The 17,734-nt window shown below is 31.5% G+C and overlaps 1 protein-coding gene across 6 annotated transcripts in view; it reads right to left on the bottom strand.

Annotated features, from left to right (window-relative positions):
- LOC113511928 (polypyrimidine tract-binding protein 2) overlaps window positions 1-17,734 on the bottom strand; it is a 530,476-nt gene that overhangs the window by 286,121 nt on the left and 226,621 nt on the right. For 4 of the 6 annotated variants that reach the window (XM_031913421.2, XM_052896538.1, XM_052896547.1 and 1 more), the window contains exon 2: window positions 10,073-10,216. The exons of the other annotated variants lie outside the window; for them this stretch is intronic. In XM_031913421.2, the coding sequence (XP_031769281.1) occupies window positions 10,073-10,081 (9 nt within the window). In that variant the 5' untranslated portion in view covers window positions 10,082-10,216. The remainder of the gene's footprint in view (window positions 1-10,072; window positions 10,217-17,734) is intronic. 6 annotated transcript variants of the gene reach the window in all.

Here is a 17,734-nt window from a genome sequence, read left to right as displayed (position 1 = left end):
GCCAGTGGAATTGTTGTACTTACTTTTAAAAGTGTAAAATTTTATCTCTTTTATTTATAATACATGAGTTCACGTTTTACACTACACAATAAACTCCGACGGTGTATGTGGGTATCAGCAAAATTTAATAGATAATTCGTATAGTTTAAAAACTCGGTACTACCATTTATTATATTTCTCTCAGGTAATTAAACTTTTCAGCCTACTTCGTGTAACTTAACGACGAGCTTAATTTACTTGTATATGAGTTGTGGATTACTACTAAAATATTAGACATGCTCGTGACTTTGTCCGTGAAACCCGATATTACTTTTATCGGTGTACATTGATGGGGCTTTAGTAGATGATGAAACAATGACGTCGAAGTGAGAGCATTTAGCTACCACGACAAATTTCCCACAATATAATCATGATGGATTCCAAGGGGATCGGGTGGAAGTCGACCACATTGCGTATAATCTCTTACATCCAGAAATATAGATTTACTACATAAAAGCCGCTTATGTTCTTCTTCACGATTAATATAACATAATACAACACCAACATGACAGCTGGGGAGAGGATTGTTATTAAAAGTGACTAGAGGCTCCATCTTCATGTATTTGCAATACAATTCATTAATAGTAGTAGGTCGACCTCCACACGGTTAGCCTGAAAATGGCAGATGATTGATTAATTGAACACTGAGAGAAAGATATAAACGAACGATTATTATTTATGAACAGTTATTCAAAGCAAATAAAGCAGTAATACAAATAAAGATATTTTAAATTGAATTGAAAATAAACTTTAATATTTTCATATTGTCCGATGTTATAAGCAAAAAATAACAAATTGCTAATTACCACTTTTTAAACATTTTCAAGTGGTTTTGCAGAGAAGGTTTATTATTCCTACCTATATATAAATCAGTAATAAAATAAAGTATAGGTGATTTACTGATCTCTCTTTTTGCGATAGACGAAGATAACTCCCGTGTTGATCTTTAATGAATTATGTAACGTTTAAAGAAGTTATTTACTTAACGGAATAAAATTTTAATATTATTGAAAAGATATCAATATTAGAAGACGAGGCGCTCAAAAACTATTTATCATTTTACATTACATTATTATTTTTAAATGTCAAGAAATAAGCCACTAACTAGTCCATATCGTTCGAAATATTGCTGATTCTAATAAAAAAAGCGATTGCTATCTCACTTTGATGTCGGAGGAAATGGGATCTGCTTCCGATCCGCGAGAAAAGGGAATAATCTTCTTCCCAATTTTGGGTTCCGTGGGCAGTGTACCAGAACCAAATTAATCTCATTCGAATATTTACCTGTCGCGTCATGTTGCGATTATTATCCCCATATTGAAATCAACTCAATCACATAAGCACAAAAATAAAAATAAAAAAGTAGCGACTGTAACTTCAAAAAGAATTATCAAAATCGATTTACGAGTATAATAGCGAAGATATTACGTAAATAGGATTTTTTCTCAAGTCTCTTAAAATACCGATGTGAAAATTACTGCTATTACCTGATTATATTCGGTCAGTGACAACCTACATCATAATACATAAGCATAGTTTACGAGGCTGGTTTACTGGTGTTTATATAGAAGGCACCAATAATAGTAGAAGTTAGTGGTAGTACATAACATAGGAATTTAATGAATTTACTAAATTTGCTATTGGATAAATGAAACAATAAACTGCTTGAAATATAAATGGACTGTATTTTTAATGTAAATTATTTTAACAGGTAGGTAACAGCGTTAAAAGCAGAAAGGGTCAAAGTGACAGTTTTAATTATAATTTTTAACTTTTTCTATTGTTGCCATGATTAATAATTATAATTAAAATATACAAAACTACTTTATGATGAAGTTGTCTTAAACATTTGTTGCTTCCAACAATTATTTCGACTCCAACTCGAAGGCTTTTGTGTAAGTGCAGTGCTTAGCCTCCATAGTTTCTCATCGCTCTCCCGTTTTGCGTATATAACAATATATACACAAAATATATAAATAAGTTTTAAAATTATTTAATTATTCGGTTACATTCCTTATCGCTATGATACCGATACGATCGGGAAATTTATATAAAGCGAAAATGTATTTAATGTAATCGGCAATTAAGGGTTTGACCATTTTGAGATCACTAAATACAAATTTTATCCCTTAGTAAAATTTGATTCGCTTGAAATTTAAGTTCAGAAATCCCTTCATTTTCCGAGATACACAATAGCTATCTAAATTTTCAATCAAATATAATTTATTACACTGTTAAAATTCATCAACATCGTACTGTAATTCCCATGGGGGCCACCATCGACGGATAAACAAAGGTTCTATTCTAGCAATTAATACATAGGTATCGGTAAATACAGATGTTCACTATTTGCATTCAGTAGATAAACCATTTATAGGCAACGGTTAATAGGCAAAATTAATTCACAAATCTCGATCAGATAATAACTATGGACCACAAAGCGTTATGAATCCATTTCAAATGCATTCACGATGCTTTGATGTCCATCTATTTAATGAATAGTCAAACGAGCTCTATTTGTTTATCCTAAGGCAAAATAGTAATCTGAGAATAGGGGACTAAATAATAAATAGGTAAGTACATGGATATGTTTCTATTTATGTAGACACTCGTCTTACCCGTGGCCACCTCCGCGTGACTGATACATTGAGTAAATTATGAAGTAGTCTACCTCTTTCTCCATCGCAAATACGAAATCCAATCCAAAACGACGAATTTCGTGACGATTGTAGAGTCAATAAAATGCCAATATACAACAAGGAAATTATCTCACTTTCACATTTATGCTATAATATTAGCAAGGATTAACGGATTAGGTGAAGTGTTAATTTAAGTTACCCATTATGTCATCGCCACTCTAGCTATCTATTGTCCATTCGTTATTTTTATCATATTAACTGTTCAATACTAAGCCCTGGCCTTTTTTATTTATTCTTTTGCAACACAGGGGGCAAACGAGCATGCGGCTCACCTGATGGTAAATGACTACTGCCGCCCATAATCACCCACAACACCAACAGCATTGCAGGTGTGCTGACGGTCTTTTAAAAAGGAATATGCTCTTTTCTCGAAGGTTATGTTGTCGTATTGGTTCAGAAAAACTTGCTGGAAATTGATTCTAAAGAGTGGTTGTGCGTGGAATAAAGTGCCTTAAAAAACGCACGGTGGAAGACCGCCACTCGTCCAAATGGAATGAAATTTTAGTTTATGGCGGGTTGTACGGTGGTGAAAATCAGCAGCAGGTATCAATTCGAACAATTCCTTAATTGGCCTCCTCCATAAGGAGGATTTTTGGGTTTTTTTACTTGGCGTGCTGGTCAACCTATGAATGAATGAATGAGTATACTTTATTTGCATTATACAATGTAGGAAATAAAAAAGACAATTTACAAACATAACGATACAATTATATAAGTACAATAAGGCGGTCTTATTGCTGAGAGCAATCTTTTCAAGACAACCTTAAGGCTATGTTAGGCTTTAGTGATGTATTAAGAGGTACGCTACTGCTCATCCCTCGACCTGCTGTATATTATACTCTAGGCTCATTTTATTCCTAGTGGTCCCAGTAAAGAATGGGCCATCCCTTTTTTTCCTGTAGGAATCGTAAGAGGCGACTATCATCCAATGCATTACATTAATTACATACATACGTTCCGTGCGTACGCAGAAACTATTGCATTCCTTTTTTCAACGATCGGAAGAAAATATCTGATAGATACTGCTAAAAAAGGCTGTTCGCATACCTCTGTCATCTATTCCATTGCATGCATATTTGTGTTTCGAGTTAAAGGCATATGGGAGTAAAATTATAAGATACTGAAGTAATGTTTTAGTTTTCAGGAAACGAGTGTGATTTAATATTGGCAATAAACAATGATGATGATACCATGACATCCATGTTGCTGTTCATGTCACCACAGATACCATCAAGTTACCACTTTCCATAAGGTGTCGACCACATATTTGCCATTCCAATAAGAACAAATAAAAGTAAATTGTTTTGATATTATTGCGTTATTGTTACAGCCAAACAAATCTATTGTAAGACGTAAGCACGTAAGCCTCTCTCGTGTAAGGATGAGGGATTAATCTCCGCGTTTAGTCGGCGAGTCGGAAATCGTAGTTACACGACGGAAAATGTTGCTGGTCATTTTTCGATTTGAGAATATTCTGGAAATAACTATTGCGATAAATGCTGCGTCAATACTACTTTTTAAGGAATTATTTATTTATTTATTTAACACTTTATTGCACCAACATAACATGTTTTGTTAAAACAGTTTTCAATACGTATAGTGAAGTACAAAAGGCGGTCTTATTGCTAAGCAATCTCTTCCAGACAACCTTTGGGTAGAAAGGATTAAAGCATAAGTAGATAGGTGGCGCGTTAAAAAAGATAGATTTGTAAAAAATAATATCTGTGACAGCGTAGTCATATACATACATAAATAAACACATACATACAATTATAAGAAATAATAATATTAAAAAGTTGAACACAAGATTAAAATTTGTATGAAAGGTATGTCATCACTCATCAGGTGAATCGGATAAGCATGTCGGGATTGTTAGGATATTTATAACAGCAAATAAAGTTTTTTCGACTGTCCTTCAAATGTTTTATTCAGCTTTTCAATAACTAATCTCATTTTATATTTCATTTTTAACATTCGACGATAAAAAGCCGTCCTGCCAACTAAACAACTTCCTTATACCCCAGGTAACTAACAATGATGATTGCCTATTTAGTTTATCATAAGCATTTACAATGCAAACTTTAAAGAATTCTACTACTGTTCTAAATGTGAAATTTTGCGAAAACAGATGGATGTTTGTTACTCGTTCACACAAAAACTACTCAATTGATTTGAATGAAATTTAGTATACGAATACTGATAGGTTATATCCTAACTTAGCACATAGGACACTTTGTCTCGATTTACGTATCCAAGGCCACGGGATACAGATGGTATTCTATATTATACAGAACCAATGTCAGTAAGACATCAACACTCCTGTCTATCTTTTTAAATATTTCCATGATTGTAAAGAGGACGGATAACGCGTCATATCAGGCTTAAGGGCCGGTGTCGACTTCTGACCGTTTGGAGTGCCAATCTAATTTGCCGAATCGCGGAAGCATATGAAATTTAATCGATTCGCCTGAGCGAAAATGGTTTTCGTTAGCGGTGGATGTTATACGAGTATAATATATAATGTTGTATACATATCGCTATCTGCATGATATGTATTCCAATACGTGTACCCACTACACTTGCAAATCGAATCATTTAAAAACAGTATTATTGAAATAGCTGTTATTATAAGTTTATATTCAGGAAAACAGTTCGACTTAAAAGATACACCCTGTATTAATAATTATAAAATCGTGTTAAGTATTTTATTTTTACGTTTATTATTACATATTAAATATTTGAAATATTCTTGAATTTTAATTTTTAAATAGTAACTTATTCATGAATAAGTCATTATTTAAAAATGGCTCAAGACAATTGTTAAGAACAATCAAGCATTTTCGTAACTCGCACATTTTTTGCTGTATTTTTCTTATGTAAATCTAAGGTTAATAATCAGTATTATTGATTATTTCTTACTTAATCGTCGACGGATGGGCAGCAACGTTTCTCTTAAAACATCACCAAAGCCTAATCCAAGTTACGAAGCGACATCTACAACTCAAATAAGACGTTAGTTTAAAATCATTTTAGGGTCGGTATCCGAAAATAGACATCAGTATAACGAATAACTATTTGGGAACGACGGTTGCCAACCTATCTGTCAAACGTGGCAACTACTGGCAAAATCTACCTTAAGGAGGAGGCCTGTGTTCAGCAGTGGACAGGACGGCTGACATTAATAATAAAACAATAATTGAATATTACATTACTTTCCTAGAAACATAAAATAAAAATATTTACAAATGTCATATATCGATAAAAGTTCAGCGAACATAATTCAATTCAATATAAAGGGCGTAAGTATCAATCTGTAGCGGACACTAGTAAGTCAAAAGAGAAGAAAAAACACAGGATTTGTGAAAACATAATTTTACCCTAACACAACGTTTTCCTACGTTATTTCCTCTGCAGTCACAGGTGAGATTTATCTTCGGATAATTGGATAAAGAACGCGTTTGCGAAGTGATACGAGGGACAGCAGATATCCATATACGCAGAAATGTTCAAGTTTATAGCCCGGGTACGTCAGGGTATGAAGTTTCGTTTGCTGTGTCCGTTTGCCCTTGGTAAGAAGGGAGGTAGGGGTGGAATAACTCCGTAAAAAAATCGGTATGGACTATAAGACGCGTCCAAATACAATTTAACTTATAGCACAATCGACTTCACAATTTGATATATTATTAGTATTACATCAAGGTTTAATTTGCATTGATTTTTTTATATACAACTTTCACTGAGATAACATTTTTGTATACACTCATATACAATCTGTATTAAGACAACATTATATGTACCAACCTCAAAATAGTTCATATATGTGAAAATTGAAAATATTCTTTTAATTAAATTAAAATCAAGTGGTTTGTTATTATTAACATGGAAGTAAACTTATATATTACCCATATTTATATTATTTCTAATCGGAGACTTTTTGTTGAATTCTTATGAAATATTCAGTTTCATGACTATTGTCATTAGATTAAAGAAAATGATATGTGTACATGATTAGTCGTGATGGATACGCCATGCCAAAAACTAGTATTTTTTTTAATGGCCTATCTATCAGTAATAGATACTAATTAGTAGGTATACTAAATAACTTATCCTAAAAATAATCGAATTATGGAATTTTAAAATTTTATGCTACATTGGTTTAGTAATTTTTTTTTATATAATATATATGTACTTTATTTAAAAATTCAACAATTTACTTTTTCATGTATACTTTTTTAATTTTTAAAAATCATAAAGTACAAAATCGATATTTAATATCAATACACTCGTAGTGATATTTGACATCTGTCATGGAATAAGCTAAAACAGATACCAATAACCAACCTAATACCAATAATTCCACCATTTATAACAATAATATTATCTAAAATAACATGTTCGCAAACAATAATATTAAAATTGAATCTGTCAAATACAGAAAGATACAAAACTGACCACAACTTGGCCAATTTTATGTATAATGTACAATGAAACAAACAGTATTAAATTAAACATAAAATAAAGGAACAAACGTGCAATATGTATCTCTGAAAAATGGTAGGAAAACTTTTTATAAACAAAATACTCGTAAGTTATAATCCTTATTAATATTATGTGAAAGTGAGATAATTCGTCAAGTCTTATCGCCTTAAAAGATTTACCAATCACCATTAAATTTACATAGATATTAAGAGAGAGGGTAAGAAACAGGTTAATTTTTAACCAGGAAAAGCTAGTGTGTATATGTGTATCATATCATAATAAATCGTTAACATTGTAAGACTGTAAGACAGGTCTCTCTCTAAAACAAAAAGATATTAAGCTACTATTATCATTTGGGCCAGGCGGTTTAGCGTAGTAATTTACTTTGAATTTTCCTACTCTTACACAGGTATAATATGCTTGATTTTGTTACTTGTTATTACAACAACCTAGAGATGAAAAAGCGACGTATCGTACTCACACAAGGAGAATATAAATAGTTTTAAAATTAACCTGATACTAAAATAAATATCTAAACATAACTTAATTCTGTATTATATAGAATAAGATAGCCTGCAGGGTTCTAATATAGTAAACCAGCTCTTTGCTGTTGGATAGCGTTAGTTTCAGCGACTAGATTAGAGATTCATGGTATTCAAAGTTTCTAGTTAGCCAATATTATGCAAAGTTATTATTAGATAACATGAATAATTTTCAGTTTAACATAAAATCCCTATAATTGGTACCTCTTTCCCACTCAAGTCTTCACAAATGGTAACGTATGATACGTACATAGTATCGTATTTTACCGCTATAAATGACGGCTATAGTGGATAAGTTGGACAAAAATTAATTAAAATACATTATCGTCATATCAGGCGTACGCTTTGGAAATGTTTCAAGAGAGACATTACAGCTCATCCTTAGATCATTATGCTCCCATAGTTGCCACTTACGATACTCACGGGAAAAGAAGAAGTGGCCCATTCTATGCTGTGACCATATGGTATAATTAAAATTAATTACAAACAAATGCCAAAAAATGTAATAGATAACATGGTTTTATAAATAAAGGTCTATATGACGACTTATAAACGCAATCAGGAGAAGGTACAAACTAAAATAGACGCATCGTGTGTACTGTTATTCAAGCGCATGACTGAACTTGCCACTTGAATGGAATTGTCCTATCGAGTAGGTACGTTGATAAAGGCTTGCTAAGAGATAAATCCAAACTCCCGTTCGCGTTACAAACGCGGTGAAATACCAATACAGGCACGTTGCAACACATAACATGATCTGCAATATTGAATTATTCTAAAAGCCTGAACTATATTATTTGGAAACCGGTAAACAAACTTCTTATAAAGTAGTAACAGTCTTTTATAGACATGAACATCACTATTGACTACATAGAATAAACATAATTTTTATACGTTTTAATGTTTTAGTTCTAAAATGATATTCTTCATTCTTTCTAGCTTTATTGCCTACATTGTTACCTTAAAACCAAAATACAGACATTCTGACACTGTCGCTTGGTGGCAGTACCACAAATATACAGACGACTTTTAGTACAAAGTCTCTATGATTTTCATAACTTTATGCAATTATCTAAGACACAGATAAAGGTTAGAAATATTTAAGGATAATTTAAAATTCATACGTACTGGCATTATAATGTAGTACTAGAATGCTCAAACAGTCTTGCGTTGAATTTAGTTGAAGTGACTATTTAAACTTAATTATCTACATTGTACACTATAGCCGTATCTGCATACAAATTGTATAAAATGGAGACTACATAAATGTTGCTATACAAAGTGTTAACGTTTATTTAATAAGTTAATTATCTACTGAGTGCTCCTTAAAGTTAGTAACACAATGTGATAGTAATAATTAAAAACAATAAAATTCCACCAAAAATTGCCGAAAGGCTTCAAGCAGGTTATTATAAACATGGTACTACTACTGTAAAGGGTCACACAACACAAATGATGTGAAAATTACTATAAGGAGTGCTAAACCCTACATTTTTAACACAAAACTATTTAAATGGGTTTCGAATGTTTATCGACGTCAACACAGCGTAAATTGTAATGTCAAAAATTTCGACGTTACGTTGGGTAATACAAACTAATTTTGCTACTATTATACAATAGAGATGTGATATTATTGACAGGAGGAATCAGTTCCGACTTACTAACTTAAAAATAAAAAAATATTCATGTAAGATTTTTTTACTGTTATATTTTTATATATATTATGATATTATATCACGATGCTAGAATATTTTTATAAATAACCTAAATGATACAAAATGGATATAATTATGAAATGTTCTTATTAAGTCTAAAATAATAACGACAGTTCAAAAATATCATTTGCTATCTTTAAAATTAAGGATTTTAGAATAAGATGTTTAAAGAATGACATCTTAATCAGACCTAGTGTTTACTATTATGAATTTATTACAGTGATTTCTTGGATATTAGTAGTTTTATGCCGTTCCTTGTTTTGAAAAAAGAAAAGAAAAACTTAAAAAAGGGAGTGTATTCGTATATTAGAATAATCATAACGATTTACTCGTGGTCATGGTATATCCAAAATTTATACAATTAATTGTAAGCTACTTTCGTCTAAACATTACGCTGTGTTTACGATATCTACAACCAATTAGAATGGATTAAAAGTGCGTCACACAATTTCAAATCAATAATTCTTGCATTACATTCATCTCGAAACCTAAATCTTGCAAGGGGTGAGTGATTTAAATGTATTTACAGTCCCAACACGGAAGGGTTAGCGTGGCGTAAATTGAGAGCGGTGAATAAATCATAGACATTTTTAATTACCTTGACCATTTCACGAAATACGACGGTCAGCCAATATCGCAGGAGGACGCCACGTCCCAATTTAAGTGAATAGGCACTTTTGTATACACTATTAAATAAAAGTCTTTTATTTTCTTCGAACGTAGTTCACGATAATAGCGGGCCCTGAAAATTAAAATGCAAGTTTCAAGTTACTGATTAAATACAATAGACGTATTAAAATATTTTTAAGTTCATTATTTGCTGTTGATGTTTATTCAAAAATACTAAATAATACGAGTTTTTACAGGTTTTCATCGAACTACAGTATTATTTTGTATACTATCTGTTTGTGTATATACTTATTATTTTGTATACATTACCAATTACATATTAATATTACCCAAACGAATACTGATCGATTCTACGAGTACAGCGCCTTTCTCTCTCGCTCTCTCTAAAACTAAAATTTGTGTTTGATATTATGGCAAAATTATTAATTTAGAAAACAGTATAAAGTAAATATGTAATAGAACAGATGCAGAACCACTATAAATTTAGTTCTCAGTGGTACGTAACTTAATACTGTCGTTAAACTTTCATTTTTTAAACCTATAATAGTATAATTTAGTGAATGATATTTCAGTTTTTCGACCTCATTATCAATTTAAATTAATCAAAACTACACACATTAAGAAAAGAAACAAGCGATATAAGAAAATTTAGCACATTGCGAAATGTTCTTTCTGTTCAGCGAATATTCAAAACTCTATAGCAGATATGTGGAAGCACTAAAGAGCAAAGTGGACGTTTTAAAGCTGTGTAGCAGGTCGGTTAAATCGACAGTGTAATAGGTAACCAATTTAGTTGGGCCAATGTGGATATTGGTATACTTTTTCCTTTTTAAGCGAGTTTCGAGTTTGCTCATCGGAATTAGTTTACACCGACGTTTGATCGGATATTCCTTTAAAGAAGTTAAGCTACGGTAGAGGATAATTTGTGCAGTATTATACAAACAAGATCAAATCCCACTGAAGTATTTTTAAGTGTAACGAAATTGCTACGGGTGTTTATAATTGAGTCCGACAATTTATATCTCGTTATCGAGTGATTAATTGATGATTTATTAGTAAACTTCGGAAGGATTGATTTCATAGAATTTGCTGTTGTTGTTTTAAATTTCTAGTTCAAACAAGTCTTCCGAATAAATAACCTATTTATGGAAGCTAACCTATTTAAAATAAGAACCTCCATGGGTATACGAATATTGACACCCACAAGAATCTAATGTTACCACGAGGTGGTTCTTATAGATGTTTATTGTAAACCCTTAAAACCAGACTGTTTTATAAACTAAATTAAGGTGCCATGAAAATCAATACTAAAAGCAACAAACAAAATAGGCTAGTTAGTAATCACGTGACCTAAATCTGTCAAATTTTGAAATGTTTGTAATAAGACTCCAGGTGGCCTGAAATTATAAGATGTCATTTTTTTAAACTTATGTCCCTTTTTATATCTTTATATATAACCGGATAAAGAGAATTTTATAAAGTTACTATTTTTGTCATTTTCGACAATTGTTTCAACTTCATCCCGAAGCCTTTTTAGGATGAGTACGGTATTTACGTCATGGCGCGGCATCACAACATTATTTCAATAAATTTGTCGTATCCCTATATATAATACATGGTTTTTCCTTTCCTTATACTGAATGTATTTGTATAGTTGAAATACTTTGTCCCGTCACAACATCCTGGAGATGCGGTAAAATTGATAAATGAAAAGAAGAGGTAAAAATTGTATGTAGTGAAATATTAATAAAAAATATTAATATTATAATAAAAGTCACAAAAATAGTTCCGCAGCACTTGCATTTACTCCTCATAAAATTTTTGGGATCATCGCTCCATTTTGCCTACGATGTGAGCAGTTATTTGTACAGGGTTGCCATTCGGGATCCCCTAAATACCTTATTATTATATATACTTACACCTAAATAAATATAATGAAACTAAATTTCAACATTGTACAATACGAGTATTCGTGGAAATGTACAAAGAATAAGTACGTACCAAACAATTATTTAATGTGGGTGAACATGACAAGCAGTCTGAGAAAATAAAGAGACTAGGAAAAGGATGTTTGAACAGTCTAAGAAACACATAAATATTGGACCAATTTCCGTACCTGGGGATTTATATACTCGTAACATTGTAATATGGAACACGTATATGTTTAAAGGAACTTGCAGATTAGACAATGATAAATATTAGCTTAAAAAATCATCAACACAATTTTATATTTCTAATATCAGTAAGGATATGTGTAGACACCATACGAGTATTCTTGATCAAGACTTTGACACTCGTTTCTCTCGGGAACCTAGCGTATAAATAAATACAAATAGATATATTAAACAAACAGAGTTTGTTATATATAGTTGAAGACATACTTAATTTTTTTATTTCACATTCCCGTCAATTAATGCATTGATTTATCTAATAAGTTATTTTCAAATAATCAAACATTTAATTTATTAGCTTCAATGTGTCGTTTCAACATTTTTATAGATTTTTTTATATGTGTAATAAAATGACATGTTTCTTCGGCAAATGTAAAGTCACACTTCACAGTAACCGATGTCGTGAGACTTCTTATCTCAGTTAAATTTTTATTGTCAACTTGTTTGAAGTCTTGAAAATTTAATAGGGAGAAGTCTCCCCGAAGACGTAAACGTTTTCCGGCTTCCTACATTGTTTGTTGCGTGTGGTGCTCATTTCGTTTTGTATACAAATAAGACGGGTAAAAGAAAATAAAAAAGGGACGATAATATAAAACAAATTATAATACCTAATTACATTATAAAAAATAATTAAAATAATAATAATTAATAAAAAATCATTAGAATAAACAAAACAAGGATGATACGTCATAAATATGACGAAAATGAAACCTGGAGATGAAGCTAAAATAGTATTAATTTAGGTGGAAAAATAATTGTGTATATGTGTTAACATTTTTGTTTATTATTATTTTTGTATTTTTTTTTTAATATTATTGCCAATATTAAAATACAATAAATAATACAATTATAATATACAGAGTGTAAGTGACAGGTTAGAAAAAAACAGTAAATTTAGACCATTATTCTAAACTGAAAACCAGTGGAAATTCTTTCCGCAAAATTTCAATTTTTTCTTTTGTTTTTTTTTTATTTCATTTTAAATGATGTAATCTGTGATATTATATTATAATCAAAACACATTAAAATAAAGCCTCATGATGGTTTTTAAATTATATTTATTCTGCGTTTTATGTAAGAAATGAATTGGCATAAGTATATTACAGCTTTATTATAACAGGTATTTATTTACTTTTGGTTTGCATTTAATTATGTCGTGCGTAATTAACCCATGACATGACTTTCTGGTATCGGAGTAATTAAATTAATTTCAAACAAATTCAAATTTCAACCCAATTAATAATAAAGAAAGGTTCACTTCCTAAACTGGTCCAATGGAGAAGCGAACGCACAGGGTGACGTGGCCACCATTACGCCACCAAAGTTGTCACCTTGTCGAATATCTAGAAAGTTCATTACTCTTATAAATTTACGTACCGGGAAAACTTTTAAAGAAGTTGTTACATTAAAAATTTAAGTGTCCCGAGGATGGGATGCGGTGAGCGGTAAATATTGAAGTTGCGAACTAGAGAAAGCTAAGCTTGCAACATTGAGGGCAAATGTGCACACCTGACTTCCGACTGTTGAATTACCACCGGACTTCGTATGTTTATGGTTATTTTTAACATTGTAGAAATTTCCACTATTACCTACTATTTTTATTTAACTAACACTTTGTATAAGAGAGATAGGCTTATAATGAAGAGATGTTCCCAACAATACACTCTCAAGGGACCTCCAGCGATTCCCCCTGCAAACCATCATGGTTTATAACTGCTGAATTCATTATTACCTGTAGCCTGACTGACCTCACCTCACTCGCCAGCAACACAGGTGAGGTTACCAGTGCATTTTCATAATTAAAAAAAGACTTTATTACATAATAGTAAAATGATTTATAAATTAAAATATATTCTAATTTACACATAATTTAAAATTATGTTTCATATAAACACAAAAGCAATTTCAAACGTAGCAAATCCAGTTATTGATAATTCTTTTATAGTAAACCAATCTGTAACTAAGATCCTTTCAGGAAAAAAATCCAAATCGGTTTATAAATGACGGAGTTATGAGGTAAAAATATAAAATGCAACGGAATTGAGAACGTCCTTCTTTTTGATGTTGATTGAAAACAAATATGTCCATCGCATTCGTCTATGGGTCTTGTTACGCTATCGAATATATAGGATCATGTTAAAATCAATATGGTTTTATACTTATATCGAGGTTATTTAGAACTTGATGATAAACGAGGTATGTACATTAAAGTTAAACAATTACTTTGGTCATAAACTATGTAAAGTTAATATTTAGTTCAATCTGTCAATTCATGGAGACATCAGCTTTGCCCGCGACTTCATCTTCATGACCCGTAAACGTATTGATTGACCGGAATAAAAAGTAATCTGTATCCTGCTCCACGCCAAATATTATATTACGTGTATACCAAATTACATGAAAAATTGTTGATTTCACATTTTCTTACATATAATAATAATAATAATATATATACATATAATAGTAAATAAACTGTGTAGATTTGGAAACAATTTCAAAATATTTGCTTGCAATTTCTTCGTCATAACTTTCACAGAAAAGTTTTCTACCTATAAACACACTTTATAATGTAGAAAAATAGTTATATTTTTAATAAACAACACTACGTCACTAAAAACCAGAGTAATATTACGAGAAGGAATATAGTTTCTTATTTCCTGTTTCTCTTATTAACTCCTACCGGAGATGAAACATGACTAATTAAGATCCTACTGGTTTTTTTCCCATAAAAGGTATTTTTATATTTCTGACTTTTATCACGAGATATCAACACCAGCCCCATCATATCTTAATTATAGTCTTATTGTCTACTATATAAAGAAAATAAAAGTTTTGTGGAAAAAGATAAGAAAAAATTATTCCTCATTTACTTAGCTATGCGGTTTGGTATTATTTATAGTTTTACATCTTTTGCACTAACTAACGTACTACATCGTGCGCTTTAGAGACTAATAAGACTAGAGACTAAAAAGTCTCTAACGACATCTTGAGGGCAGAAAAGGATTTGTTGCCACCACACGAATTATGGTATATGTTTATGTATAAACAGATACACATAAGAAAATATCTTATAATAATTGGATACGAGTATTTGTTACCATTGTTACAGTATACCTATTATTGGCACACCAAACAAAATATAAACAACGATTTATCGTTGTATCTTTCCGGCACCGTGCTTAATCACTGTAGGATTAAGTCCTCTTTGCGGCGGAAACGGGCCGTCTACAGTCCGCGCCGCCTTCGAAATTGCCGGAAAAAGCTGGCCGGACGTTTCCGTAATGGGCACGCGCCGTGGCCGTGACGATGACGAGTATATTGGAGTTATAGAAGTTTATTGTTCTGTAGGTGAATCTCTCAACACCTAACGATGAATAATTGATAGATTTTGACTCAATTATTTATTTGAGAGAAACGATAATGTAACTTAGTTGCAAGAGTCATGGTTACGATGTAACCGATTAAATACGTAATTGAATTCACACCCATACGCACGCACGCACGCACTCACACACGTACACACGCACGCAACACATACTCGAGTACGCATGCACGTATACGCACACGCACGCACACACACTCACACAGGGGCATTTACAAATAGAAGTTTTGAACCTGTATACCGACTTTCATTCGTAAGAAAAGATTTTTAATGAATAAAAATTGAGTAAGAAAGCCTGTCTTGGTTTACCTTTGTTGAGTAGCAGGAAAATGACAGGTGAGCGTAAACTTAGATTGTTTGGCTCATTATGATAAATTTACCAAAAAATTGTGACTGTGGGTCTAAAGGATCACGTGGACAGAGTAATTATTAACAATGGGCCTAAAGTGAGTTATGATCGTTGACAAAATAAGAGAAGAATATTCCTAAATACTCTGTCTACTTAGTAAGAAACAGGTAGGATAAGCAGTATAGTAAGCATATGAAAGATATGGGTTTGAGATTCTTGAACTGATTTGTGTGGATAAGACAAGTTATAATGATGGATGAAACAAGAAATGTAAGATGTAATATATTCGGCAAGAAAATAGAATTGAAACAATAAAAAACATATTTACAAGTTCGTGACAGAGCTTATGTAAAACGTGAATAAAAAATAAACCACTTCGTAATAGTGGTATAAATAAAACATGAAAAAACGTGTTTATAACTACGGAAAGGACAATAGGACAATTTTAATTAGCTTTAACATCATTATGGTGCGTTGCTTTATTTGTTTGTTCACACTTAAAACACTCAAAGCAGAAACCCTATAAATAGTGTACAGTCAGCAAATTATATCTACTGATAAAAATAATGACATCTTGATACAATAATATACTTTTGAGAAATGATTATTTTGTGTAAAAATTATAAGCGAATAAAAATATCATAACTGTTAAATGAAACACATCTATAAAGATATGTCACATTTAAGTAAGCACTAGACTTAAGTTTTCAGGAATTACAACTAGGTATTATATTTAAATATAACAAATAAACCCAAAGTATATTATAACGGCATTACATTACAAAACTAATTCATTTATTTTTTTATAAAAGTTTAAATTATTAATATTTTTATATGCTTTATATTTTAATGTCTTAACTAACGGTTTAACTTGTAATTAGATCGAAAAAACTCAACTAGTTTCGCAATCAATTCGTGATCCTTAGTCAAGAGCAACTGTAACGAGATCGAGAGCCCAACTAGCCGCAGCTGAGCCTGTAGTTATTACATTAAAATATAATATGTGCTTACGAAACATTTAACACTTTATGTTGCTGACGGTACTCACAATTTGTGCGTACAATAACCAACACGCAAACGGCCAATTACACGAGGTACGGCGTTAAAAATTAATTTCAGAGCTGCCCCACACTTTTAACGAACTGGAAAAGCGTCACGGACATTATCTATTGTTCCCTTTTCCAATTTTCCAATAAACATTCAGAATGATGGACGGGAAACATTTGATTACAACTATAGTTCATCCAGTAATCACTTATAACTAAAGAAGTAATTTTTTTATTTTCTCATTCAAAACTATTTAAAATAACTCTTGTAATACTGGTAATATTACATTTCTATCATACACATACATTTTTACTTTGAAAAAAGAAATATTTTCCGAAATCGCCACCTAGAAATTCGATTTTCGAATTGAACGTTAATCAGAAAACAGCTTTAGGCATAAAACATTAAACTTTCAGTACACTTGCGAGTATAGATTATTACTCAGAAAAAATATAGCCTAAAAACCGCCACCACCTTTTGACTAGTTTGTTCGACTTATAGATATATCGAAACTTCTGGAAGTCAGTTAAAAAGAGCTATCCCCATCAATTGTCACCTGGGCAATAAGAACAACGGGACAACTTATAGTAGAGCCCTTTATTAGAAAACTTTCGCCAACATGTAGGCACATGGAAAAATAAAAGTTATCGTACGTGGCGAATGAGAGGTAATGGCGGCCGA

This window comes from Galleria mellonella, unplaced genomic scaffold (genome assembly GCF_026898425.1).
Source record: "Galleria mellonella isolate WM207_F2 unplaced genomic scaffold, CSIRO_AGI_GalMel_v1 utg117, whole genome shotgun sequence".
NCBI lineage: Eukaryota > Metazoa > Arthropoda > Insecta > Lepidoptera > Pyralidae > Galleria > Galleria mellonella.
The sequence above is the reverse complement of the archived record's forward strand: the minus strand, read 5'-3'. Positions and strand labels throughout refer to the sequence as shown.